The 27555-nt window shown below is 35.3% G+C and overlaps 3 protein-coding genes and 1 long non-coding RNA gene across 4 annotated transcripts; 3 read left to right on the forward strand and 1 right to left on the reverse strand.

Annotated features, from left to right (window-relative positions):
- The first annotated feature begins 1240 nt into the window (after window positions 1-1240).
- On the forward strand, window positions 1241-11894 carry fgf6b (fibroblast growth factor 6b). Its single transcript, XM_024285202.2, has 3 exons — window positions 1241-2021; window positions 2371-2474; window positions 7636-11894. Exons 1-3 carry the CDS (start codon window positions 1706-1708, stop codon window positions 7810-7812), a joined length of 597 nt encoding a protein of 198 aa, XP_024140970.1. The 5' UTR covers window positions 1241-1705; the 3' UTR covers window positions 7813-11894.
- A 2069-nt stretch (window positions 11895-13963) lies between these two features.
- fgf23 (fibroblast growth factor 23) lies at window positions 13964-17727 on the forward strand. Its single transcript, XM_024285189.2, has 3 exons — window positions 13964-14275; window positions 14363-14466; window positions 15053-17727. The coding sequence occupies exons 1-3, from the start codon at window positions 14065-14067 to the stop codon at window positions 15509-15511; spliced, it is 774 nt and encodes a 257-aa protein (XP_024140957.1). The 5' UTR covers window positions 13964-14064; the 3' UTR covers window positions 15512-17727.
- Window positions 17728-18858: 1131 nt separating this feature from the next.
- On the reverse strand, window positions 18859-27179 carry tigarb (TP53 induced glycolysis regulatory phosphatase b). The gene is made up of 6 exons (XM_024285168.2): window positions 26483-27179; window positions 26162-26199; window positions 25286-25407; window positions 23305-23382; window positions 22276-22386; window positions 18859-19759 (listed from the first exon to the last, which is right to left on the reverse strand). Exons 1-6 carry the CDS (start codon window positions 26512-26514, stop codon window positions 19364-19366), a joined length of 777 nt encoding a protein of 258 aa, XP_024140936.1. The 5' UTR covers window positions 26515-27179; the 3' UTR covers window positions 18859-19363.
- On the forward strand, window positions 23347-24229 carry LOC118598069. Its single transcript, XR_004947157.1, has 2 exons — window positions 23347-23486; window positions 23588-24229. It is a non-coding gene; the product is annotated as an uncharacterized LOC118598069 (long non-coding RNA).
- Window positions 27180-27555: the final 376 nt, after the last annotated feature.

Below are 27555 nucleotides of genomic sequence, written 5' to 3' on the forward strand. Positions count from 1 at the left end.
AACTTTTTTTTTTTACATTTATTTGCATTTTTATGTTTTATTTTTTATTTTTTTTTAACAAAACATTGGTCTGTCACTCCTCCTTTTATGTCTATTCTCCCCTTACATCAAAATTTGGCGTCTATATTAAGTTTTTTTTTCTTTTTGCTGATTCAGTGTTAAGTTAGCATTTTAGCAATGTGCTAGCTTTTTTGGCTAATTTGGCATCTACTGAGGTTTGTTGGGCTATTTGTTAATCAAACTAGCATTTGACCAGCGTGCTAGGATTTTTGGATAATTTACCATCTAATTATGAGTTTGGGGCTAATTCTTAGTTAAGGTAGTATTTTTCTAACATGCTATTTTTTTGGCTAATTTGGCATATACTAAGTATTCTGTGCTAATTTTGTGTTAAGCTAGCATTTTACCAACATGCTAGCTTTTTTTTGGGCTAAATTAGCATCTAATGACGTTACTGGGCTAATTCTAAGTTAAGCTGGTATTCTAGTGATGGGATTTTTTTAGCTAATTTGGCATACTAACAATTTTGGGGCTAATTTTGTGTTAAGCTAGCATTTTAGCAACGAGCTAGTTTTGTTGACTAATTTGGCATATTTTGAGGTTTTAATCGCTAATTTTGAGCTAAGCTAGTATTTTAGCAATGAGCTAGTTTTGTTGGCTAATTTGGCTTATTATGAGGTTTTAATAGCTAATTTTGAGCTAAGCTAGCATTTTAGCAATGTGCTAGCTGTTTTTTTTGCTATTTCAGCCTATACTGTGGTTTCTACGGATAATTCTAAGTTAAGCTAGCGTTTTAGCGATGTTTTGACTTTCTTTTTAGCTAATTTGACATCTACTGAGGATTTGAGCTATGTTCATACCTTTTATGAATTTTTTGCTATTCTTTTATTTTTCAAGAAATTCTTCACTTCTTTGTTCACTTTCTGTCATTTCTGCAACTTTAAGTCCTTTAGCAACTTTAGCATTATGGAAATACCTTCAGCATTTTCAGCAAATCCCCTCAGTATATACTGTAAATTTCTTCAGAAAACAGCTTCAGCATATTCAGTGACCACATTCAGCAAAAAGAATTTAGCATTATCGCATGTAATGCAACTTTTCTTGTAACTTTTATATTCGATCAAACGATGATCGGAGTGAGTTCATCTGCAGCAGGGATTCATCTTGTTTAATTTTGAAAGGCACCACCGGAAGCTCCCCCTCTCGTTCTCTCGTGCGCTCTGACGTTGGTGTGAAGGTGCAGCCCCCCCGTGACTCCTGTCAGAACTGGTGCTGCTGCTGCTGCCGCTGCGCTCCTGGAGGAACTCTCTCCTCCTCCCATCGCCGCTCTTTTGGTGTGGAGGGGGGTGGGGGGTGCGTGGAGCGGTGAAGTCACGGTGATGTCATTTTAGGATGTGAAAGTCGAGGGCAAGGTGAGCTGGTTTTGCAGTGTCCCTCCCCGCCCGCCCCCCCTGTCACTGCCAGCCTTGCCTGCGCAGAGGCGCGGAGCGGCGAAAGATGGTCATCGCCACCAGCTCCAATCCAAGCTCCGACGCGCTCTGCTCCTCCGCTGGCTATGGAGCCCTGATCCGCACTCACCCCCACTCCAGCTTTAGCCGCCACCATGCCGAAGGACGGGAAATAAGAAGAGTTGCGTTTTCAGGGCAGGTAACTTTGAGCACGTGCCCCGAAGTTGAAGTGAATCGCGCCGAGGTGCCACAGCAGCATGCGCGGCGGGGCCAGGACGCACCGGACGCTGGCAGCACTGGTTGTTCTGTGGACTTCTCTGTGGGGAATCGTTGCACCTTTCCCGGTTCCGAGCAGGACTACTAACTCGACTTTGTTGGAGAAGAAGTGGGAGACCCTGCTGTCCCGCTCCTACCTGGGCATAAACGGGGGCCGATCGGAGTTAAGCTGGGAGAGCGACTATTTGCAGGGCATCAAAAGAGTGCGGCGGTTGTACTGCAACGTGGGCATTGGGTTTCACTTGCAGGTGCTCCCGGATGGCAGGATAAGCGGCGTGCACAGTGAAAACCCCTACAGTGAGTTTGCATCCAAAAGAGAGAGTGAGGGAGGGAGGGAGTGCGCATGCCCGAATGCATGCGTGCATGCATGCATGAAAGTTGGACGTTTGAAAGTTTCCTAAAGCCTAAAAGCTGCACTCACATCCAAGCCAAAAACACGACATGAATGCCTGACGCGGGCTTATTTTTACCCCCCTGCAGCAGCAGCAGCGCGCGCACTCTTCTGCGCACACTTAACATCCATCACATGCAAACCTTTCTAATTGAGCATCATCCAAGTCGCAATGCACCTTGCACGGTTACACCCACTCCTGCTGCAGAGGCCATGTGTCCTTGCCTCCCCCCCTAACAACTGTGTCTCCTCCAGGTCGGATAGAAGTCTCCACGGTGGACCGGGGGGTGATCAGCCTGTTCGGACTGAGGAGTCAGCTGTTTGTCGCAATGAACAGCAGGGGAAGGTTATACGGAACGGTACGTGCGTCGGGCGCGCGCCTCTCCTGTGTGTCACACGTCCAGAGCTGCTGCATCCACCACTTTATGAGCGCCGTTGTGTTATTAATACACAGTGATGAAATGTGTGGCAGCAGCAGCACTCTTCTGCTGTGTCATAATCCCAGCAATATACCCACATTGGCACTATATTTGTTATAAATAGTCATTCATTTAGCTCATTTTCATTGGCTTTTTTTGGTGCTACATTCATAATTATAAACCAATGACAGGACAGCATAAAGTAGGTCAGCTCTGACTTACAGTGTTTGATGCCAAATAAAAGGCAGACTCTTTGTGAAATCTATTTTCATACCATTTGTTCTTTAAAAACGTCAAAATGAACCGTATTTGATTGGAATTGTACTTAATAACTAGAATGCTTTTTGCTGAATGTGGTCGCCTAATGTGCTGAAGCTTTTTGCTGAAAATGCTGAAGAAATTTACTGTATTTGCTGAAAGTATTTGCTGAAAATGCTAAAGCTATTCCCTAAAGTTGCAATAGGACTTAAAGTTGCAAAAATTGCAGAACGTGCACAAAGAATTTGAAGATTTTTTCTTTAAAAAATTACAAAATATTTAAAATGCGTAGAAATTTTGAACTCAGAATTAGCCCAGAACTTCAGTAGATGTCAAATTAGCCAAAAAAGTGACTATTTTGCTAAAATATTACCTTTACTCCAGAAAAGCCCCATAAATCCTTATTGGTGCCAAATGAACCAAAAAAAAGATACCACATTGTTAAAATACTAGCAGTCCTAATTAGCTTAAAAATATATAATATATGCCAAAATATTCAAAAAGCTAGCACGTTGCTAAAATACTAGCTTAACTTCTAATTAGCTTAAACATATACAATATATGCCAAAATGCTCTAAAAAGCTAGCACATTGCTAAACTACTAGCTTAACTTAGAATTAGCTTAAAAATATATAATGTATGCTAAAAAACTCAAAAAAGCTAGCATGTTGCTAAAATACTAGCTTAACTCCTAATTAGCTTTAAAATATACAGTATATGCCAAAATACCCCAAAAAGCTAGCACATTGCCAAGATACTAGCTTAACTTAGAATTAGCCTTTGAAACCTCAGTATATGCCAAAATAGTTTAAAAAGCTAGCATGTTGCTAAAATACTAGCTTAACTTCTAATTAGCTTAAAAATCCTCAATATATGCAAAAATACCCCAAGCTAGCACAGGGGGTCAGCGGTTGTCAGGGTGCCAAAATCTAAAACACTCCTTAGGTTGCGGACCGAACAGCATAAAAATTTATTGAATGCACAAAAACGAAATTTTAAAATTGATTTTTTTTAACATAACTATCAAAAAATCAGGCAGGAATATTATTCCAGAATAAATCAACTTAAATCTTAGATAACTTTCAATATTTTAGTGTCCGTAAAAATATCCCTTGTCAAAATTATACAAGTTAGAAATAAGCGCAAGATAACATAACAACAACATAAAATTATCTGGAGGGCTGGATATATTTACCCAGAGGGCCGGATCCGGCCCCCGGGCCATGACTTTGAGGTTTTAAGTGTATTGGGGCGTTAATTCCTCGTGAAAAACATCCAAAGCAGTATTTTGGGTCCATTTATGGATCTCTGAGCCCCTCCCAATCTAAACGAATGGATCCTCACATTGTGACATCACAAAGTGGGGAACAGCCCCTTCTAGGAGGTGGAGTCTGTGCTGCCAGCACTTTCCCCACTATAACGCATTTCTCTGTGCTTTTTATCTTATATGCACAACATGCACATCCATTCTTGAAAAAGTTCGGATGTTTGTTTTTGTGGGCGACACCCACAAGGAGTAATAGGCGGAGCCTCAGAGATTCCTACTTCCTGAAAGGAAAAGTAGCTTTCTCAAAATTTTCATTAAAAAAATATTTTTTTATTGTGCCAAAGATAATATATGATCATAGATGGATATACGAATAGCAAGATATAGGCTGTTTAAGACATATTTTCTGCAGAGCAGCAGGAGTTCATTAGAAATTTGCTTCCAATTTGTGGGCGCGACTAGAAGTTAGCCTCGGCTAATTACCCCTTAGCCCTTTGTTTACACTTGCCCCATTAGCTGTTAGCACCTCAGAATCCAATGCTAACATTAGCGTAGCAAAAAAAAAAAGAAATCGTAGATCCAGTTTGGAGCCAGATGGCAGCTCAGATGAGGAAAATAAAGATTTTTTTCTACAAATGGATGCTTCGGGATTTTAGCGGAGAAGGCCCGTAGCAGTCACTGCGTCACAAACCCAAACTTTTTCAAGCTGCTGGTTTTCATCTGCTCCAGATTCAACACGATTTGAAAAAACAGATACTCAGAAACACAGTTTTAATCTTACATTATTTTCATGAGAAAAATACTGTAATAACATGTTAAAAACACAATTTTCGTTGGAGTGGGTCTTTAACTAGTGATGGATTTTGGTAGTTTAAAGGAAAAAGCCTCCATAGGGAAATGTTGTTTAGTCAACAAGTGAGGTCAGATGACGTCCTGGATAACCACATTTTCAAACAATTATTGATTTATTTTCTCTGGTGGAGACACGTTTCTAAACAGCAACACGAGGATCGATTGGGTTGAAATAATGAAAGAGTGGTGTAGAAAGGAAAGCATGAATCATCACTTCTCCTTAGTCGTGGCTCAGACACAACAGAACTGACATTTCTTGAGATGTACCGGAGAAAATGACTCAGTCAAGATTGATTTTGGTCAAAAGTTGGGATGAAAATGTATGGATTTATTATATTAATACTAAAGGAAATGGAAACACATTTAGAAATACTGTCCTTTTTATGTTTTATAATCTCTCAAGGACTGATGTATGGAAGTTTTTTTAGCTCATAATACGAATAAAATACTTTATATGTTTTTATAAAATATTTTGTGTTTCCAGTGTTTTTTTAATTATGATTTTGCCGTTTTAGCCAACATTTTAAACATACAGTATTATTTATAGGACATAGTTTCTGCAGAGCGACAGGAGATCATTAGAAATCCCCCTCCGAGTTGCTGAGAGCTCTCTGTTTACAAGCCCTTTAGCGGTGCAACAGATATGGTCAGCAATATTGTATAGTTTTGAGCTAGATTCCAGCTCAGACTAGAAAAATGAAGATGGATCTATTTGTCTGCAAGTGGATGTATCAGAATGGGGCGGAGCAAGGAGTTTGTGCCCCGCTCACAAATGTGATCTGCTCCCAATTCACCGTTTGAATAAAGAAATATTTAGAAATGCAATTTCTAGAATAATTTTCTTTATATATGTCTTTCAAAAACATTTTTTATCAGCCTGGGTCTTTGAGGAAAATAATTTTATTTCTCTCATTTGGAATTTGACCTTTAAAACAGGAAGTTAGTATTACTTCACAATTAATCCTCTTGTTGTCCGGTGTTTTTAACATGTTCTTGTAGCGTTTTTCTGATAATAGATGAAGAAAATTAGGACTAAAACTGTTTTTTGAGAGTTTTTTTTTAATTCAAATTGTGATCAACCAGAAATGGATTAAAAATGACGTTTGAAAAGCGGCACATCTAGAAAATACCACTGAAGATCCACTCCAACGAAAACAATCGTTTTTGTGTTTTTAGCATGTTCGTGTAGCATTTTTTTCATAACAGACGACCTATATTAAATAATTTATGATAATATTTCTTTATTCAAATCACCTTGGATCAGAAAAGCGGATGCTTGAAAAAGCTCAGACTAATGACACAGCTACTGAAATGGTAGTCTCCCCTCCCCCGCACACACATATTCCGCTCGTGCTTAGATGTGCGGGACATTATGAGCCTTCAACACGCAAATTGCGATTTTGGCTCAAAACTGTACGAATGGATTGATCCAAAGTCGTACATTGTTATTTTTTGCGTTGCTAATGTTAGCTTGAGGCTATCAGTTAGAGCGTGAGCACGCAAATAAAGCAACTTAGCAGGTTATGTCAACAGTCCCGATTCATTCCATTCCAATTTTCTTCGAGTATTTCGACCTATTAGAATCAATTCAATTTTGAGTTTACACAGTTTACAAATTTAGACACATCTTTTTAAAAATACATTAATAATACAGCTGACATACTGTAAAATGAATTAGTGAAATTATAATGAGATTGTTAATAGTGGCTTACATGGTTTCTTAATCGGAGAAGCTCCAACAATTGTTCTGCCTCTCCTGGAGAGCGTTTCAGTTTGGCCACCAGGGGGCGATGGCGCTATAGCATTATACCTTATTCCAGAACAGGGGTCGGCAACCTTTAACAGTAAAAGAGCCATTTGGGGTTGTTTTCTAATCAAAACCTAGAAGGAGCTCCATAATGTTACTTTAGCCTTTAAGAAATTTGTATTTATTTGTATTTATTTATTAAGCTGTTTTTAATAATAAATATGAATTGTGAATAGTTTTTTGGCAAAAAAACAAAAGCAAAAATATAAAAAGAACCTACCATCTCTCACTTTTTATAACCATTGTTATGCAGCGCAAGGTAATATGTGCTTTTAACTCATAAAAGGTCAAACTTTTTATCAAAGTGTTTTGTATATAAAATCTGTTCATTCTGGAGGTAGCGTTGAGCAAACAAGATGTCTTCATGTCAACAGGGATGTAAAAACTTACATAGTTTATCATCTATGTCCACCTCAGCCATCAATTTAACTGATCTACATTAAATAAATGCTAATTAAGTAATCCTTACTTTAAAAAATTGTTATTTTCTTTTTTTTTTGTTCTTTTTCCCTTCTTTGTCCTCAGCAGTCTTACACTGCTGGGTTTTGTTATTTTAGTTTGAGGTTGAACTTTGGTAGTCTTAGTTTTCAGACTTTATTTATTTATTTTTTTAGGTAGTTTTGGTTAGTCAGCAAAGTCTGTTTAAGTCAATCAAGTGTTAGCATTAGCCATCCTATGGGAAATGTCATTATACGTTAGCATCAAGCTAGCATACTTTAGCATTACGAGTTAGATCGATCTCTACTTTTATGGATCGATTATTAATCTTTTAAGCTTAGATCGATTAATTGATTTGATCAACTCATCCCTACAGAAAATATGTCTTAAAAAACGCCAAAATCCTTTTTGATTTTGTCTAAAAACGTCACTGGGAACGATCTTTTACACCTAATCTTTTCCCCCTCTGACCTCTCTAGAAAGTCTTCAGGGACGAGTGCAAGTTCAAGGAGACCTTGCTGCCCAACAACTACAACGCCTACGAGTCTTTTGTTTACAAGGGCTTCTACATCGCCCTCAGCAAGCATGGCCGCGCAAAGAGAGGCAACAAGGTGACCACCGCCATGACTGTCACTCATTTCCTCCCGCGGTTATGAGACCGACCCACGATAATCCATCGATTTGCACACATGGATGCTCTTCCAGCTACTTTAGGAATTTGTAGTAATAATATACACACATATGGACTGCAAAAGGAAATATTTATTCTGGTATAGCTCTATATATATATGTATATGTATATTTGGGTAGGTGTCTTTGTTTATGTATGCCACACTGTGCTGCTTATTGTTTTTCTGGACGGGGAGAGTGGAAGCCTCTGCCCGCCTCACTTTAACTTGTAACTAAAGTACGCGCCGAAACGGATGATGAGCTATATTCGGAACTTTTAAGGGTGAAACAAATACTTTTTATTACCTCACTAGATGAAGGGATGCATGGAGTTCTGCTCAAATATCTGCTTTTATTTATTTATTTTTTATGCTTTTGTGCTGCAGTGGGGGGAAACTTAAATGCACTACCTTTTCGCTGCACGATTTTAAAGGTGCCTTGATGTTCTCACTGGTGAACCCCTTAAAGCTTGCATGTAAGAGACACCCGGCGGAGTCAGAAATAGGGCTGACACTCCAGAGGGGGGCCTCAAAGGAGGAAGGGAGGGAGGGAGGGAGGGTCTATCTCTGGTTTATTTTCTTTGCTGTAATCGGATCGATTAAGGAATTAAAAGATCTGTGAGCGGTCGGCCATAGAAGGCGGTGACATATCCAGCGAACAAACAGGGTGTAATAGTTATCTAGCATGGAGACGTGTTTGCTTCTGCACAGCTGAGCGGATAGTCGATCCTGCACAATGACACAACAGGAATGTTTTTGAAGACCCCGCCGTCTGCTACCATGATCAAAACGAGCACATTGAAAAGATTTTGTACATAAATGCACATAGGTTTGTCTTCGGGAGGCTGCATGTCTGAGGGCCTGCAGATGAGTCGGTGGTTTACCTCCAAGGACGTTCAGTCGGACAGCATTCAACACAAATACCTTTAAGCATTTGATTATGTTTTCCTTGCCTCATTCTTTGAATTCCCTGGAGTCCTCTAGAGTGCATCAACTCATAGTTTCTGCAGCTGCTAACTTTAAAAAAGACGCGCGGCTCCGTATATCATCAGTTCCTGTGCGGGGGGAGCTATTCGAGTCCAGGGAAGACGTATGCGGCAGAGCCGGCACGCCGCCTTTGTTGTTTTTTCAAACCCTCTGCAGGAATGTGGGTCTGCCAGGGTGACACGCATCTTTTTACATACCTGAACTCCGACCCCCGTCACGTCTGTTTTCTACCTCTCATTTCAGAAATAATACAAATAGTCTTTTTTCTTTAAAAAGGTCCTACCGGCTTCCAGGAGTCTCACACGGATGCAGAAATGATGCTGTCACAGGCTGACCTAAAATCACACAAAAAATAAATCTAAAAGGTGGAGAAAAAGAAAATTAAAGCTGCATGTTGAAGGTTTTCTGCATCTTTGGCGAGCTCAGCTGACATAAATACAAAAAAAAAAAAACAACATCTTCAGCATCTCTCAAACTTTTTGATGGTCAAGTCAACAAGAGTCAAAAAATTACTATTTTGCTGGCACAAATTAGCATTTAATGACCACAAATTCGCTTTTTGTGAGCACAAACTAGCATTTTGTGGACATAAACGAGAATTTTGAGAGCAAAAATAAGCATTAAGTGCACACAAGTTATATTTTGTTGTCAAAAATGTATATTTCATGGCCACAATTTAGATTTTTGTGAGAACAAAAGAGCATTTTGTGAACAAAAATTAGATTAGCATCAGGTGCGCTTAAAATAGCATTTTGTCAGCACAAACTATCATTTTGTGGACATAAACTAGCATATTTTGGGCAAAAAATAGCATTAAGTGTGAACAAATTATATTTTGTTGTCACAAATGAATATTAATATTTCATGGGCACAAATTATCTTTTTGTGAGCAGAATAAAGTATTTTGTGGACATAAACTAGAATTTTTGAACAAAAAATAGCAGTAGCATTGAATGCTCACAAACTAGAAATTTGGGAGAATAAAATAGCATTTTGTGGACATAAACTAGTGTTTTGTGGGCAAAAATTTGCATGAGGTGCGCACAAATTATTTTATTGTGGTACAAATTAGCACTTAATACATGGAAATTATTACTTTGTTGCCACACTATTATTTTTTTTACACACAAAATAGTACTGTATGGGCACAAATTAGCATTTTGCAGCCACAAATGACCGTTTTGTCATCACAAACTAGCATTTTGTGGTAATAAACTAGCATTTTTTGAACACAAACTAGCATTAAATGCCCACTAATTATGTTTTGTTAATATTTTATGACCACAAATTAGCTTTTTGTGAGAGCAAACTAGCATTTTGTGGACATAAACTAGCATTTTGTGAGCAAAGATTAGCCCTTCATGTGTGCAAGTCATTACTTTGGGGGCACTTATTAATATTTTTTGTGCACAGGTTAGCATTTTATAACCACAAACTAGCATTTTGTGAGCAAACATTAGCATCAAGTGTGCAAAAATTAAATTTTGTTGTCACAAATTAATATTTTTTTGGCCACAAATTAGCTGTTTTGTGAGAACAAACTGGCAGTTTATGGGCAAAAATTAGCATTAGGTGTGCACAAATATTATTTTGTGGACACAAATTACCTACTAATGTGTAAAAATTATATATTTTTTTGCCACAAATGATTGTTTTTTGCGTACAAAATAGTACTTTATGGCCACAAATTAGGATTTTGCATCCAAAAACTAGCATTTTGTGGGCAAAAATTAGCAATTTATTTTGTTTTCACAAATTCATATGTCATGGCCACAAAGTAGCTTTATGTGAGAACAAACCAGCATTTCTGGGGCAAAAATTAGCATTAGGTTTGCTCAAATTACTTTTTGTAGCACAAATTAACACTTAATGCATGCAAATTATTACTTAGTTGGCACAAATTATGTTTTTTTTTTGTGCACAAAATAGTACTTTATGGCCACAAATTAGCTTCTTGCAGCCACAACTTAGCTTTTTGAGTCCACAAAATACGAATAACAAAGCTTTTGTGGTCCCTATTTAGTATTTTGGTGGCACAAATATTGGTTTATGCCCAGAAACTAGCAAATTGTGAGCACAAATTAGCAAACTAGCATTAGGTGCGCACAACTTAGTTTTTTCTTGGCACAAATTAGCAGTTGATGCGTGCAAATTATTACTTTGTGCACACAAATTAGTATTTTTGCACACAGATTAGCATTTTATGGCCACAAATTAGCATTTCATGTTCACAAATTACTAATTTGTGTCCACATATTAGCATTTTGAATCCACAAAATACTGATTTGTGCGGACTAAACCCTTTTTTGTGCCCACAAAACAGCATTTTTGTGCACAAAATGCTAATTTGTGCCTTCAACATTCTGATAAAATGATCAAAATGAGGGAAGTCTGAAGGAGAACTTTCAGCTTTGACCAAAAAAACAAAACGCATCTGCTGAGTCATTAGTTTTACCCCCACAAGTTTATTCATAGAAAAATGTGCAAGGTGAGGAAATATTTATTTAAATGCTGACCTATTTTCGTGTCCAAACGGTTGATAGGCGTGAAAATAAGATGTTAGGAACGCCTCTCCTGTGTTCTCATATACCTCACCTTCTGCCTTAGTTTGGTTTGCTGATGTACATGAAGAAGAAACTCACTTAATTTATTTGTTTCTGAAAAAAAAAAACAATGCTGAGTAAAATTTTCCTTTTATTTTTGTACGTATGTGCTGTGCACAGCAGTCTACTGTATTCCTAATTATAATAAAAGTTTTGTTTGTTTTTTTTTTTACTTGCTGTTGTTGGTGTGTGTGTTTTTTTAATGATAAATCAATATTTAAGTTACCTCAAAAGTCAAGGTGATTATTTTAGAATCCGCTACATTAATTTTCAGCTCTTTACATGATTTAAGGACTAATTACTTCCACCTATTGACTTATTTCTGTCACCAAACTGATTTTGAAAAATGCTATTCATAAGCCTGTCATCAGAAAACTCACTTGTGTTTTTTTATTATCATTTTTTTGTTTTGTGTTAATTTTTGGATTTAAAGAAAAACATTTTTAAAAGAGAACTTTCAAAATAAAATATGTTTTTGTCCTTTTTGTTCACTTGTTTTAATCACTTACAGACACAACAAAAACAAAAAATTAAAAATCAATATTGAGGGAGTCAAACATTTTATTGTGTTTCTCTTGGTGTTAAATTGTGGATTTCATGAAAGCCAATTTAAAGAAAGAACTTCCAAAATAAAAGATCTGTCATAAGAAAACCCAATTATGTATACTTTTTAAAATTATTTTTACTTTGTCTTAAATTATGAATTAAAAAAAGGATAATTAAAGAAAAAAAAGTCAAAATAAAATATTATTTGTGATTTTTTTCCTACTTGTTTTAAACTCTTGCATGCATGATAGAACTAAAATAAAATATTTTTAAAAATCCAGAATATTAAAGGAGTCAAACGTCATATTCATAAATCTTTCACTAGAAAATTCAGTTTTATTAGTTTACACAAAAATTCTGGATTAAAAAATACAATTAATAAAATGAATTTTCAAAATAAAAATAGTTTGCTGATTTTTTTTGTTATTATTATTCACTCACATTCTGGATTTAAAAAAGACGATTAAAAAAAAATATCTTTCAGAATATTTTTGTCTACTCCTTTTTCTAAACTACATATATTATAGAACTGTTTAAATCTATAACGTTAAAGGAGTCAAACATCATATTCATAGTCTTTAATAAAAAATAAAAAAATCAATTAACATTTTGATTTTTTAACCCAAATTCTGGATTTACAAAAGACAAAAACAAATAAAAAAATCTTTGTGATATTTTATAATTTTCGCTTAAATTTTGGATTTAAAAGAAGACCTTTAAAAATATTTTATATGATAGAACCTCTTTAAAAAATACAGTATATTAAAGGAGTCAGATATCATATTCAGAAACTTTTCATTAAAAACGTTTTAAAATATGTTTTCTACTTGTTTTTCTTATGGAACTTCTTTTAAAATTCAGAATATTAAAGGATTCAAACATCATATTCATAAACTTTTCATAAGAAAACGTAATTTTTTTCTAACTAAATTCTGGATTTCAAAAAAGACGATTAAAAAAAAGACCCTTTTAAAATAGTTGATCATTAGTTTTAAAAACTTACATAGATAGAACTTTAAAAAACATCTATAATATTAAAGGAGTCAAACACCATATCCATAAACTTTACATAAGAAAACTCCAGAATATTTTTTAAAAAATTCTGACTTTGATAACAAGACTACTTAAAAAAGAATAAAATCAAATAAAAGTTTGTTTTTATGATTAAAAAAACGTTTCTGATCCAAAAAATATGTTTTACCTAAATTCTGGATTTAAAAAAAATGACTATTTTAAAAAATAAATTTTAAAATATTTTTCTACTTTTTTAAAAAAAAAAGTAAATATATAATAGACTTTTAGAAAAAAAAATCTAGAAGATTAAAGTCAAATGTCAATATTCATAAACTTTTAATAAGAAAACTCCAGAATTTTCTATTAAATTTTGGATTAAAAAAAGATAATTTATAGAAAGATCTTTCAAGATAAAATATTTTTGATTATTGCCACTTGTTTTAAACACTTCCGTGCTCAACACAACTTAAAGAAAAGAAAATCCAGAACATTGAAGGAAACAAACGAGCTTTAACTTTCAAGCATCCTTTGTGAGGAAGTGTCGCCATCTGCTGGTGAAACAGTGGAACTCTTCAGTTCGCAGGTGCGTAAATGCATCAAACATCACCGATTTATGAATGAAATGTCAAGAATCATTGAGATTTAACCAGCTATTGCTTACAAAAACATATGCAAATTAGTCAAACTCTGCAGTTTAAATTACATTGACCTGATTTACCAAAAACATGGTTTGAGTTTAGTATAAGCGATTATAAATGTATTTTTCTTTTATCTTTTTTACTTTTGCCAAATATGTCTTTCCTTCCCAAAGTAAAACCGAACCAGAAAATTATTAGTTTAAGGTGGCTTACTCAAGACCAAAAATAGGAGTCGTGTTGTCTGACCAACAACATTAGGACAAACAGACAGAGGTGGAAGTGGCCCTTCCGCTGCAGCAACCCGCACGTCTGCTTTGGGGGCGAGCTGCTTTTTTTTTTTTTTTTAACCCAAAGGATGTGAGCAGGAGTGGCGCTCGGGGCCTTTAAATACGACCTGTCGCCAAAGTTTGGCACAAGGGTGCACCTTCCTCAGCTCGCAGGCGACAGGGGGGATGAGGGACACTATGCTTGCGCTCGTTCTCGCCGTTCTGCAGGGGTTTTCTGTCCGGGAAGTGGCCCCAGACCCGTCCCCGCTCGTCAGCTCCAACTGGGGGAACCCGAGGAGGTTCATTCACCTGCAGACCTCCACGGATGTTTGCAACTTCTACCTGGAGATAAGACTGGATGGCACCGTGCGCAAAGCTGCCAGCAGGACATCATATAGTAAGAGGAGATTTTGTTATATCGTCTTAACTGTTTTTGATCTAAATTTGGAACAATTTGGAGCTTAATGTTCTTTGTTCTTTCTAGCTGTGATTTCACTAAAGGCTGAAACGAGGGACCGCGTGGCCATCCTTGGAGTCAAAAGTAACCGTTACCTGTGTATGGATCTGGAGGGTAACCCGTTCAGCTCGGTGAGCACGCTCTCACTTCATCCATTTGGCCACTACTATTTTTTTTGGTTTTACGCACTCCCTCACATAATTCTACTCATAAGAGAAACTAGACTTTAAAGACTGAACTAGAATAGATCTCGTTGCTCATCCGAAAAACTTCTACAAAACACTTCTTGGCTGAAAAACTGTGCGTAAAAAACGTTTTTACACATATGCGCTTGTGCGTAAAAATGTTTTTACGCACCAGCGCAGCATGGAGTCTTTAAAATATTCTAGTTTGACTAACTGCTATCTTACTTAAAACGGTTCATATAACTTTTTGATAAAATGTCTTTGACATTTGCAGTTTGTTTTACAAACGTGGAGTTGTTTATTACACTTTAAAAGGGAAAAAGAAATTACAGAAAATCTGTTTTTTTTTTTGTTTAAAACTCCCGATGCTAAAAGAAATAGTGATGGAAAGATAAATTTAAGCAATTCAGTTAACTTTAGACCAATAACTTTATTTTCAGTAAAAATGAAAAAAGTTTTCTATGCGTAAAGTTCTTCAATGAATGGAAAGATGATTTTTGCATCCGAATTTAATCATTTTTCTTTCTTTCAGCCCATTTGCCTCAGAGAGGAGTGTCTGTTCAATCACAAACTCCTGGAAAACAACCGGGACGTGTACTACTCCACTCGGACCGGGATTCTGTTCAACCTGGAGGGCTCCAAACAGGTGTACGTCGCCGGTCAGAACGTGCCGCAGACCTCTCTGTTTCTACCCAAGAAGAACGCGGTTCCGCTGGAGCGCCTTCTCCCGCACAGGGAGAAGAGGAAACGGGTCGTGGATCCCTCGGACCCGCACGGAGTCTACCACAGACCGGCGGAGGAGGGCTCCGACTCTCGGGCTGTGGCGGAGGACGACGCCGATGTGGAGGTGGAGGTGGAGATGGAGACGGAGGTCGGTGATGACGGGCGCAACTTATCCCAGGAGAGACCGCTGGTTCCGTTCAATCACGACCCCTGGAACGTGAACTCGTTCAGACAGTCCAGTCCCAGAGGCACCGGAACAATGGGCTGACCCGGTTTGACATCCGAATATAAAGCGAGCTTTATTTTGAAAAGCTGGCACGGGAGCAACGCGTTTGTTGCTTTGCCTCGACACTGACTTCGCCTAGTTTAGAGATAAATCTTTCACCAGTGTGTTTTTACACTGAATGTACATTGTTAAACTTGACTTGACGGCTTTTGCACAATTCTTAAAAAAAACTTTTATTTCCAACACCTTCAAATCCATTCTACGGGGTCCCGGACAGGACAAACAAAAATGTATTTTGTGTGTGCGCAAATGAGTATTTTGTGAGCTCAAACTAGCATTTTGTGTCCAAAAATTAGCATTAGGTGTGCACAATTTAGTATTTTGTGCCAAAAACTAGCATTAGTTCCACACAAATTAGCTTTTGTGGGCATAAATAAGCATTTTAGACACGCAAATTACTGTATGGGTACCAATTAGCATTTTGTAAGAAAAAACTTCCATTTTATGAGCAAAGATTAGCATTAGCTGCGCCGTGTTAGGATTTTGTGGGCATAATTAGCATTTTATGTGCACTATTATTAAGTATATTAAGTATTTTGTGGCCAAAGAATACTACTTTGTGCAAATGAACATTTGTTAGTCCCAATTTAGTAATTTGTGGACACAAATTAGTATTTTATAGCCACAAATTAGCATCTTGTTAGTAAAAAATTAGCATCACAGAAAACTCGGAAAACAATTAGCATTAGGTGGGCACAAATGAGCATTTCATGTGCACAATTAGTTATTATGTGGCCACAAAATAATACTTTGTGCGCATCAAATAAACATTTCACAGTGCTAATTTAGTAATTTGTAGACACAAATTAGTATTTTATAGCCACAAATTAGCATGTTGCTAGTAAAAAATTAGCATCACAGCCAAAACTTAGAAAACAATTTGCATTAGGTGGGCACAAATTAGTAATTTGTGGGCAGAAATTTGCATTTTGTTTGCAAAAATTTGCTTTTCTAGGGTATAAATTAGCATTTCAGGGGCACAAATTATTAAGTATTTTTGGAGCACAAAATACTAGTTTTGTGCATACAAATTAGCATTTCTGCGTCCTAATTTAGTATTTTGTGGACACAAACTATTGTTTAATAGCCACAAATTAGCCTTTTATTAGCAAAAATTTGCATCATGCCCACAACTTAGGCAAAAAATTTGCATTGGGTGAACACAAATTATTAATTTGTGGCCAGAAATGAGTATTTTATGGTCACATATTAGCATTTTCTGAGGACAAACTAGTATTTTGTGGCCAGAAATTAGCTTTTCTGGCCAGTTTGCATGGACTAAATACGTTTTGATGTGCATGTGGCTTCAAAACGCTGATTAAATGACCTTTTTTGACCACGCAGTACTAATTTGTGTGCACCAAACAAAGTCCTGAGTCGTGGCTACCAAATATTAATCTGACGGAATACTTTTTTTTAATGTCATGTCCAGGAGATTTTGCCAATTTCCACAACTTCTAAAGAATTTTTATTCTTTAAATGTCAAGACCCTTCAGATACATTCCTTTTTTAAACAGGTTTAGCTGACATCCTCTGTAACTCAACCCAGATTTTAAGGAAAATGTTTTATATGCTGTTTATTTACTTTTTTAAAAATGTTCTACACAATCTGAAGAACCCATATTGATGTCTTCTGATGACAAACCAAATTTAGTCTACCTCTGGAGGACTGAAGGTTTGATTGCTGGAGTGAAACCAGCAGACATGAACAAATATTGAAACTATTTACGTGTATTTAACAAAAAAAAAGTCAATATATAGAATTAGGGTAGCCTTCATTTTAGCCTTCTTTTTTATCTTTTTCAGCTGTTTGCTTTTTAGAATATGAAGAAAGTTGATGCACAACGACGTCTGAATTTCCCACCAGTACAATGGAACTCATGACTTGAAAGAAAAGGACAAACAGGGTCAAAAACAGATTTTAATTTCTTCAGTGACCGAGTTGCTACAATCAAACACAGCAGTTTTTTTTACCAAAAAGTATTTATTTATTGAAATCTTTACCTTCACTGTTTATTTATAGTATTTATGGCAATGATGGAGTTGTACATACAGGACTAATGCTTTGAATGTATGAGCTGAAATGTATTTTAGAATGAGTTTTGCTTGAATTTGGGACAAAATAAAGCAAAAAAAGGAGTTTGTGTTTGTGTGTGATTGTTTTGTGTTTTTGTGCTTAAAATATTTAAAACACATTTTCCAATTTTTTTAGGCTAATTTGCAGTTTAGCTAATGCTTGTATTATGCTAGCTGTTTTCTCAAAATGAGACTTTTTTTAAAGTCTTTAAGCAAATTTGGAGTATAGAAAATATTTTAGCATTATGCTAGCTTTTTTTGTCAAAATTATACTGTTTAAAAAGTTTCTAGGCTAATTTTAATTTTAGCTAACATTTAGCAGTTTGTTTACTTTTTTGTCAAAATTTCAATTTTTAAAAGTTCTTTAGGCTAATTTGGAATTAGGCTAATACTTTAGCATTATGCCAACTATTTTGTCAACATTAGACTTTTTAAAAATTCTTTAGGCAGATTTGGAGTTTAGCTAATATTTTAGCAGTATACTAGCTTTTTTTGGTCAAAATAAGACTTTTTAAAAATTGTTTAGGCTAATTTGGAGTTTAACTAATGTTTTAGTATTATGCTAGTTTTTTTTGTAAAAATTAGACTTTTTAAAAAGTTTTTTATGGTAATTTGGAGTTTAGCTAATATTTTAGCATTATGCTAATTATTTTGTCAACATAAGACTTTTTAAAAGTTATTTAGGCAGATTTGAAGTTTAGCTAATATTTTAGCATTATGCTAGCTATTTCAGCTAATTTAAGGTTTTTTAAGGCTTTAGGCTAATTTGGAGTTTAGCTAATACATCAGCTACATGATAGCTATTTTGGCTAATTTAGGCTTTTTTTCATTTTTTTAGTAAAATTTGGAGTTTAGCTAATATTTTCCACTACATGCTAGCTATTTAGGCTAATTTAGGATTTTTTCAGTTTTTTTTTTGGCTAATTGGGCATTTAACTAATATTTTAGCTGCCTATCGGCTTCAGCAATTTCAACTATCAATTTCAGCATATTCAGCTATCAGCATTAGCATCTGCAGCAGCCAAATTCAGCTTACAACATTCAGACTAACATTATTGCAGGTAATCCTATATATTTAGTTTTTAGTTAGTTTAAAGATAATGAAGGTTAAGATGCGTGCTTCACATCTACTTTGTGATTAGTCGACTAAAATAATTGTTTGTTGCAGCAGTACTGGGAACAATAAAATAGATGAAAAATGATCAGGGAAAGTCGCCTCTCCACCTCCGTAAAGTGACACAAACATACACAGATGAGTGTTTGTATTTCCACTTTTAATCAATAAAAGCTGGATGGAACTTTTAAACACTGGATTCTTTTACAACATATTTTTTTAGAGCATAAATGTGAATCTCATCGCGCAGACAGCCAGAAGCAATGACAAAAAAATAAAAATCTGAAATCCGTCTTGGCTCTGACCAGCTTTCAGTTTGCAGAATCCATTAAAGCACGAACAGATTTCTCTGTTTGATCAAGTAAACAAACGTTTGTGAATCTGCAACAGATCCACGCAATGCTCTGAAATGTGCAATTTGCATCTCCAAGAAACGTGAAATGTAAAACTCATTTTCAGTGTTTTATACGATATTGCACAAGCTTTGCACAGCAGCCTTTAAGTGCATCAAACATTAAAATGCGGAGACACTTGTTTAGATAAATAATGGCCCTAAGAGAGTCCTAACTTGATTAGAGTTGAAACTGTCTCATAATCAATTCTGTTTTGGTAAGGTGATTATCGTAACATTCAAACTCTTTGATTTACTCAGTGAGGTTTTCTAGGTGATGTTTTCTGTTGGTGAAAACGCACCGGGCGTCGCTGAGCGCCGGCCCGCGCTCGGAGCGGCTCGCCGTGATGACGAAGCGGCTGATGCCCGTGTTGGGGCACGGGGAGAAGAGCTGTGACACCTTCACCCCCGCCGGTAAGCTGCACTTCAGGTCCTCCACGAGGTGCCTGGTGGCCACGCGAATGTAAGCCCCGTGACTCACCGCCAGCACATGGACGCCGACTCCCTGAAGGCCGTCGCTCGCTCCAGACCCGTCTGCCGCTCCTCCGGGGGACGAGGCTGCCGGACCGGAGTCTGGGTCGGACGGGCTGTGATCCTCAAGCATCTGCTTTAAAAGGACTTTGAGGAACTTTTTGAATCTTTGTTTCACCTGAAGGAAGAAAACAGAAGAAATGTACATTTTACTTCTTGATAAGTGTAAATTCATTTTCTAAATTTGTAATCCTTTTATTGGTTTTCTGTTCTTCATATTTTAGACTTTCAGGACATTCCTCCTTGAATATAGTTGGAATTTTGAACCATACTTATGGATATGGGATTTTTAAAATTTATATATATTTTTTTTTTGTTTTCATTTTAAATCAAATATTACAGGGCTGCACGGTGGCGCAGGTGGTTAGCGCTCTTGCCTCACAGCGAGAAGGCCCCGGTTCGAATCCCGGCTGGGACCTTTCTGTGTGGAGTTTGCATGTTCTCCCCGTGCATGCGTGGGTTTTCACCGGGGACTCCGGCTTCCTCCCACCGTCCAAAAACATGCTTCATAGGTTAATTGGTGACTCTAAATTGCCCCTAGGTGTGAATGTGAGAGTGAATGTGTGTGTGATTGAGGCCCTGCGACAGACTGGCGACCTGTCCAGGGTGTACCCCGCCTTCGCCCATCAGTAGCCGGGATAGGCTCCGGCACCCCCGCGACCCCGAAAGGGAAGAAGCGGTCAAGAAGATGGATGGATGGATGGATGGATCAAATATTACAGTTTTTTGAATTTATCTGCATTTTGGATGAACAGACTTTATTTGCCAATTTTAATTTTAATTAAACAGTGTGAGCAGTTGTAAAAGATACATTTTCAGTAGTTCTATGTTTCAGCTTTGAAAAACTAATGTAAAATTTACATTTTTCTTGTAAAGCTGATGTTTAAAAATTATTTTTTGAAGCATTACTTTGTAATATTGATCAATTTTCCTAAAAATCTGATTCTTTTTAATATAATTCAGCATTTAGGTGGGCAGATTGAGTACTTATTTACTTATTTTCAAGCATTTTTAGCAAGATTTTGATTTTGTAAAATATTTTTAACCTTTCCATCAGAATGTACCAATACATTTTTGTTGAATCACATTTTTAATAGTAAAATTGTCTTTTTATCAACTCAGTCATGCATAGAATACATTTTAAATCTTGGAACATGAGTGTCTTTTTACATGAAATAAAATTTGATAAAAATGTTGATCACATAAATCAATATCTTCATATGTGGACACTGGGAGTATCACTGTAATTTATTTAGTTGGAGTATTTTGCATTTAACTAGGAAGTCTGAAAGGCTCATATAGATCCGTATTAGCATTTATGAGGAAAAAGCAGATTTTCAAAAAATTTTCAGACTTGTTTCTTTGCTAGTTTTACACTGACAATGTATTTTTTTTATCAATACTAGGTGTACTTAGATTTTCTGTTATTCAGACTTTTTGAAAATGCAGTAAGAAAACATTTTTCAGACGAAAATGTGAAGATTTTCATTTAAATAGAACGTTACTATAAAAATTCGTTACTTATTCACCAAAATAAAAGCACAATTCACTGATAACATTTAAGTTAAAATGATATAAAAAAGTGAAATCACATTTTTTTTATTTTTTTAGTGGTTCATTGGTTGCTATAGGTGCAATAGAGCAACAACATCCAAGAAAAATGTTAATAAAATTGTACAGTTTGTTAACTTGTTAACATTTTTGTATTAAAATGGTGATAAAAATGAATAAAATCAAATTTGGTATCATCTCTTGTTTGTCATTGTGCTCCATTTTTGAAGAGGTTACATTTCACTAAAAAGATTTAACAGCAATACCAAAGGAAGCCACTAGATGTCAGTGTTTGGCAAAAAAACCACTGGTTCTTAGATGTAGAGAGGGATTTTTTTCAACTATAAAAGTTAAAAATGAACGTTTTGTGTTATTTTAGACATTTTTCTTATCCTATATTTACACTGGACCTAAAAAAAAAAAATCAACGTCTGATTGAGATAATTGTGATTTTCTGACAGTGAAAATCACAAAAATGTGTTAATGATGTTTTTGTTTGAACTTAAATTGAAAACTAATGAAATTATGTTCTAATTGTATTATTAATTTATTTATGTTGCATTTATTAATTTATAAATATGTATTTTTCAATCATTTATTCATTCATTAATTTTAGTTTTTCATTGTATTTTTTTTTCGTTTTATCATTTATTTTTATCAATTCCTGTGTTTTTGATTATTTTTTAAATACATTCCATTAAAATTTAAGTATTTGTTTTTCATTAATTTGTGTATATATTTGTCTATTTATTTATTCATTCAGTCATTCATTTGTTTATGTTATTTATTTATCAATTTATTTGTTTATTCATTTATTTGCTCGTTTATCTATACATTTTTAATTAATTTATTTATGTATTTGTTTTTATTAATTTATGCATGTACTCATTTATTTCTGTATTTATTAATGAATTGATTTATTCATTCACTCATTTTTTACTTTTAAATGCTCATAATTAAAACCACATTTGTCAAATAGTTTGCTTTATAAATCACTTGAATTGGACAAACACTTCTTCTATAGGGTTTTATTTTTATTTTTTAAACACGGTAAATTCCTATATTGTGCTCCATGTGACACACCTGCTCTAACGTCTCTCCACCTGGTGGCGTGTAGTCCCGACACGACTGACCAGCAGCGTTCGCCATGTTCTTTAGATCCTCTTTGTGGCGTCCTTCAGCAACGCCAAATCCCTGAAACAGGAGATGGAGATGACAGATTAAAAAGGAGATGGTGATTTATGCTAGAAGATCCAGACTGCAAGGATCAGATTGTTTTCTTTTTTCTTATTGCACCTTTGAGTGGAAATTTCAGCCCCGAAACCGTCAAAAAAAAAAATGGGGCCAAAATCTCTTATGGGGCTCAAAAAATAGTTTAAAATCTACTAATAAAAACCAAAGCACATATGAGTGACGGGATGAACAGAGGAAGTTTAGAAATTATTATGGGATGGCCACAGGGCTTACGGCTTGGCTGCCATTTTGAGGGAAAATGTAAAATTTATTTTCAAATTTTCCCACAATATGGGAACATTTTTTTTTATTTTTATCGATAGATGTTAATAGAATTTCACACACTAGACTAAGTACAAACAAAAGCAAACTGTCATTGACCTTTGACCTCAGAAAGAGGCTGCATTCTTGAATTATTATTAAAAAAAAAAAAAATCACAAATTTAAACTCCTCCAAGGATCATATGGAAGCTTCTTAGGATAAAAAGTTGATTAAAGTTTGCAGATTTTGAACAGCATGGCGAGCTCTTAAAGTGGCGTTTCCCTGTTGCTCGCACAGTTTTCACTATCCTATTGTAAAAAAACGTAATAATTGACTCCTTGGATCAAGCTGAACAAAACCACATAACAGACGATATGACTATATTAGGAATGTGGGCGTGGTTTACAAAAAACCTCCGTTGCTAAGGAAATCCAAATATTTACTTTGGCCGATTCTTCTAAAAGTGACATAGACGCGCTCGTCATCCCCGGGCGATCAAAAAATTAAATGGTTGCTATGGAGATAAACCAACAGAAAAGCTGCCATTTTGAAAAAACCAAGTCTCCGCTCTTAGCAGGGTGGCACAAAGAGCGGGGGAGGGGTGTGTGGTATCTTACCCTTTCTCTTAGTAACGGCTCCAGAGTCAGCTCCATGTCGGAACAGTGAGCGTTGTTTCTCAGGATAATTTCCGCCGTCTGGGGAAGGAAAAAACGACTGAGTCAGTGAGTGCAAGGAAGCAGCCAAAACCTTCCATGGAGCAGGTTCAGGAACGCTATTATTATTATAAACGTCAGCATCGGTGAGTCAAAAACCACAGAGCCGTGAACGCAGCGTCACCGTCTCATATGTGGAAGTCATTTACCTCATGCATCCTGTTTTTCTCTTCTCCCTCACAAACAGGTGACACTTTAACAGATTACTCACTCATGATAGAAAATGAGTTACTGTCTAAACAGATTTCCAATCACTTGTTGAGACTTAAAACTGAGCATCAACACATCAAACACTATCTTTAATCAAAAGACGGATGAAGAAGTTTCTCAGGTAATATATTTTACATATTTTTATTGAATCTACTTGCACTGATCATTTTAAACAAGCACTACATTATGTAACGCCTCTGTCTTGTTATTTTCATACAGAGCTCCATTCTTGCTGTCTGGTGGGATGGAACATTTTTCCATCGTCTCACATAGTTTTTTTTGTGGCGTTACGTCTGAACTTTGAATATAATCCATGTGTGAAAATGATGTTTCATCTTTTCTAAGAAAGAAAAAAAAAACGTAAGCATGTCCCCTGAGAAAAGCAAAAACAACGACAGATGGAAGAACCTGGTAATTCTGGAAGTTCACACAGTCAGCTGATCTAGTTTGCTGCCAGATGAGCCGGTGCTGTAATTTTCCAATGGAAAGCTGCTGCCCTTTGGCCAAGAAGTGCATGCTGGGAATAATAGCTTAAAGACAACAGAAAAGTGTTGTTGCATTTATTTATCTATTGAATATTTTCATTAGATGCCCAAAAACTGAAATAAAACAAAAAAAAGAAATTAAATGAACTAAATATTCATCATTAGCTTGAATCAAGACTTTATGGATTTTCCTTGTGTGTTTTAGGTACAACAGAAACAACTCAACATATATATTTTTTTATTTTTGGAATATTATTTAATATTATTATTAAAAAAAAAAAAAAAAAAAAAAAAAAAAAAAAAAAAAAAAAACTCTTTCCTAGAGGGCGTTTCAGTTTGGCCACTAGGTGGCGATCGCGCGATAGTATTACAACTAATTCCAGAAGAAGAAGAAAGTATGAGCCAAAAAAACGTTTTTAGAACCACAAATGATTACTTTGAAAAATATTTCTTTAAAATAATTTTAATATTCTTGCCTGAGAGTTTATAAAGATGTTCATTTAGTCAGCGATGTATGTTTATGTGGACCGAGCGTAAGCATTAGCCATCCTATGGGAAATCCTATTATACGTTAGCATTAAGCTAGCCGACTTTAGCATTATGTGTTAAATTGATCTCCTATGGATCGATTATTGATCTATTAAGCTTAGATCGATTTAATCAATCAAAATTGATAAACCATCCAATGTAATTTCACTCTTTCACTCCCAGAACTGTAGCGTTATTTGCTTCTTAGTTAAGCCGAACACTTTTGGTTTCTCGAGCAAAAGTAGAAAATAAGAGTTATACTAAAAATAGATTATATTAATGTTACAAAAAAGTAATAACTTAACTGTAAGTCTTTCCTTATTTTTTATTTTTTAAGGGATTGGAAAAAAATCTATAACTTTTAATAGAAAATTTTAGAATGTTTTTTTTTAAGAATATATTATTTGAAGATTGTTCTTCCAAACCTGCCAACTTCCCATTCAGGGTTCAAGGGGAAGTCGCTCCATCATGTCACAATCACCGATAAACTGATGATGCATGTTTTTGGAAGTTTCCAGAGAAGAACATGCATATTCCACACAGAGTTGGGACTCAAACTAGGGTCTTCTCACTATGTGGCTAACCACTACACCACCATACAACCATTGCAACAGAAATACAAGTTGCATTATTAAACAAAAAGATGTATCTGGATGTCTCACCTGCACCGCCCGCTGCAAGTTACTGACAAACACTTTACTGTAAGCGATGTCTTTGAGATACTGTCCTGCTGCTTCAGCCTGCAGCATGCCGGTCTCTGACAGAGGGGTGTCCACTCCTTGACCTAAAAAAAAGATGGTGCTTTCAGTGTGAGGAGAATATTTTTTTCTGCTTATGTATCTTAAGTTTTGTTAATAAAGTTTTAAAAAAAAAAGTTTGAGTCGAATATAATCTCAATAATATCTCGAGTGGATTACAAAAAGCATACTACAGTCACATCTACTATAAATGAAGATAAACAAAAACTTTTTCACATTTAAAAGGTTATATTGGGACTAATCTGCACTATCAAGTACAGGTATAGTTAGCATTGCCTTTTAAAATATTTGCAACACATCAATACACATTTCCTCTTTGTTTAATGTACAGTTCCCTAGGAAAATTATCATAAATTCAAATTAAAATAAATACTTGATACTATTTCCGAGCAGAAGCAGATTTTATTTCATTATTTAATTCAGTAAAATCTAGCATTTTTCCATTTTGTCTTATAATTTTTTACAATAATGAAAAAGAAGACAGAAAATATTGCTTTAATTAAAATCATGTATTCTTTTTGTAAGAGTACGGAGCAACTCAGGTGTCAACAGAGAAGAGCATTAGATGAAGGCAGATGGGTTGCCACGGCAACCAGAAGCATGAATAAAAAGGTTTAAAACATGTTTTTGGTAACTTTTGGCCATTTTTATGAGTAAATACAGGATTGCTTCTGTATACACTAATATGATATTTTTATTGTTGCAGGAAACTCTACTGTGTGTAGACACGTGACCTTATTTGGAGAGATTCTTTATGAATGAAAGTGAGTGGATTTTTACCTTGTAGTAGTTTGTCTCGGTTGTATTGTGTCTCTCCACTGTAAAAACGTACAACACAATAATTGTTTAAAACAAGTCAGACCATTTTAGAGTCACAACAAAATAAATAAAGTCGTAAATAAGAAGCTAGTTAGGCAAAGAGGCAAACAGAAGTTATTAAACTTGTCTGCGTTGACTTTAGCTAGGGGTTAGCTTAACAGAAAGACCGCCTGTGCACGCGCCACTAAAACGCCGCTACGAACAAATGGGACACCATTTTTATTTAAAGAACAAAATTGTTTTTAATTTATGAAATCAACAAATACATAAACTAACACGTACTGTCGTACTAGCGTGAAACTGAAGGTCAGCATCGTCGGATGGAGCTACTTCCGGGATGAGTCATAAAGCCGGCCCTGCGCAGCTCTGGCTGCAAGCCGCCTTAATGACTACAAAACATTGCATTGTGGGAAACGGTGTCCTGAAAGTTCTCGAAGGAAATTGGTGTTTTTTTTTAGTTTTTTTTTTTTTTACTCTTTCTAGAAGGTAGCGAATCCCTGGTGAATATTTCAAATAATCTGCGGTTATATCTGTTATTGTTGTCTTTAAAATTAACTTTAATTTTTATTTTATCTGTTTATTTGGGACAGTGCTCATGAAATGAATAAAGCGACTATTTTAAAATCTGCTTTACTCTGAAACATGTTAAAATAATATAAAAAACATAACAGTGAAGAGAAATACTTCTCATGTTTATTGGTTTTAATAAAATAGTTCTGTCAATTTTACTGAAAATTTAAATTAAATGTGCTACTTTCTTTTTAATGAAGAAAACAGTATTTATTCATTTATTTATTTTAACTCTTTAATTCTCCTTCTTGGTATTTTTTTTTATTTTTTTTAATATTTTAGCTTGTGTATCAAATAATTGTTATTACAGTGTTATATAGGGCTAGTCTATTGTCTGTAACTGTTTTTATGCTCAATAAAGTTTATTTAAAAAAGGAGGTCCTGTATTTTAGTTAATTTTTGGGGGTAGTGGCTTCTGATTGATTGATTGGTTTATTTCAAGCAAAACACACAATTATGTCAAACTCATTACAGAAACATTTAAATGCATTGATTAGAAAATAGAAAACAAAAATAAAACACACTTTTGTCCCATTTAGTTAATTAATTTTTTTGTGATACCTAACTAAAGTCAGTAGAGTTTGATTGATTGCTTGAAAAGGCTTCTTTTTTATTGTGAGAATAAAAACAAATATTTTCATTAAAAAAAAAACTTATTGTAACAGACTAAGTTCCTTTAGTTTTTTTTTTACTTTTAAATTTTAATTTTTATTCTTTTTTTAATAACCTTTTTTTCTGAATTTCTGCTTTAACTAATCCAAAAGCCATTAGAATAATCTGAAAAT

Source organism: Oryzias melastigma, linkage group LG23, assembly GCF_002922805.2.
Source record: "Oryzias melastigma strain HK-1 linkage group LG23, ASM292280v2, whole genome shotgun sequence".
Lineage (NCBI taxonomy): Eukaryota > Metazoa > Chordata > Actinopteri > Beloniformes > Adrianichthyidae > Oryzias > Oryzias melastigma.

Coding starts and splice junctions, on each gene's coding strand:
- fgf6b (XM_024285202.2), top strand. CDS start 1,706: ATGCGCGGCGGGGCCAGGACGCACCGGACGCTGGCAGCACTGGTTGTT. Junction 2,022..2,370: donor GCACAGTGAAAACCCCTACA/GTGAGTTTGCAT, acceptor TGTCTCCTCCAG/GTCGGATAGAAGTCTCCACG. Junction 2,475..7,635: donor GGGGAAGGTTATACGGAACG/GTACGTGCGTCG, acceptor TGACCTCTCTAG/AAAGTCTTCAGGGACGAGTG.
- tigarb (XM_024285168.2), bottom strand. CDS start 26,514: ATGCTGACCTTCAGTTTCACGCTAGTACGACA. Junction 25,408..26,161: donor CCGAGACAAACTACTACAAG/GTAAAAATCCAC, acceptor TCTTTTTTTTAG/GTCAAGGAGTGGACACCCCT. Junction 19,760..22,275: donor GTGGAGAGACGTTAGAGCAG/GTGTGTCACATG, acceptor TTCTTCCTTCAG/GTGAAACAAAGATTCAAAAA.
- fgf23 (XM_024285189.2), top strand. CDS start 14,065: ATGAGGGACACTATGCTTGCGCTCGTTCTCGCCGTTCTGCAGGGGTTT. Junction 14,276..14,362: donor TGCCAGCAGGACATCATATA/GTAAGAGGAGAT, acceptor TGTTCTTTCTAG/CTGTGATTTCACTAAAGGCT. Junction 14,467..15,052: donor AGGGTAACCCGTTCAGCTCG/GTGAGCACGCTC, acceptor TCTTTCTTTCAG/CCCATTTGCCTCAGAGAGGA.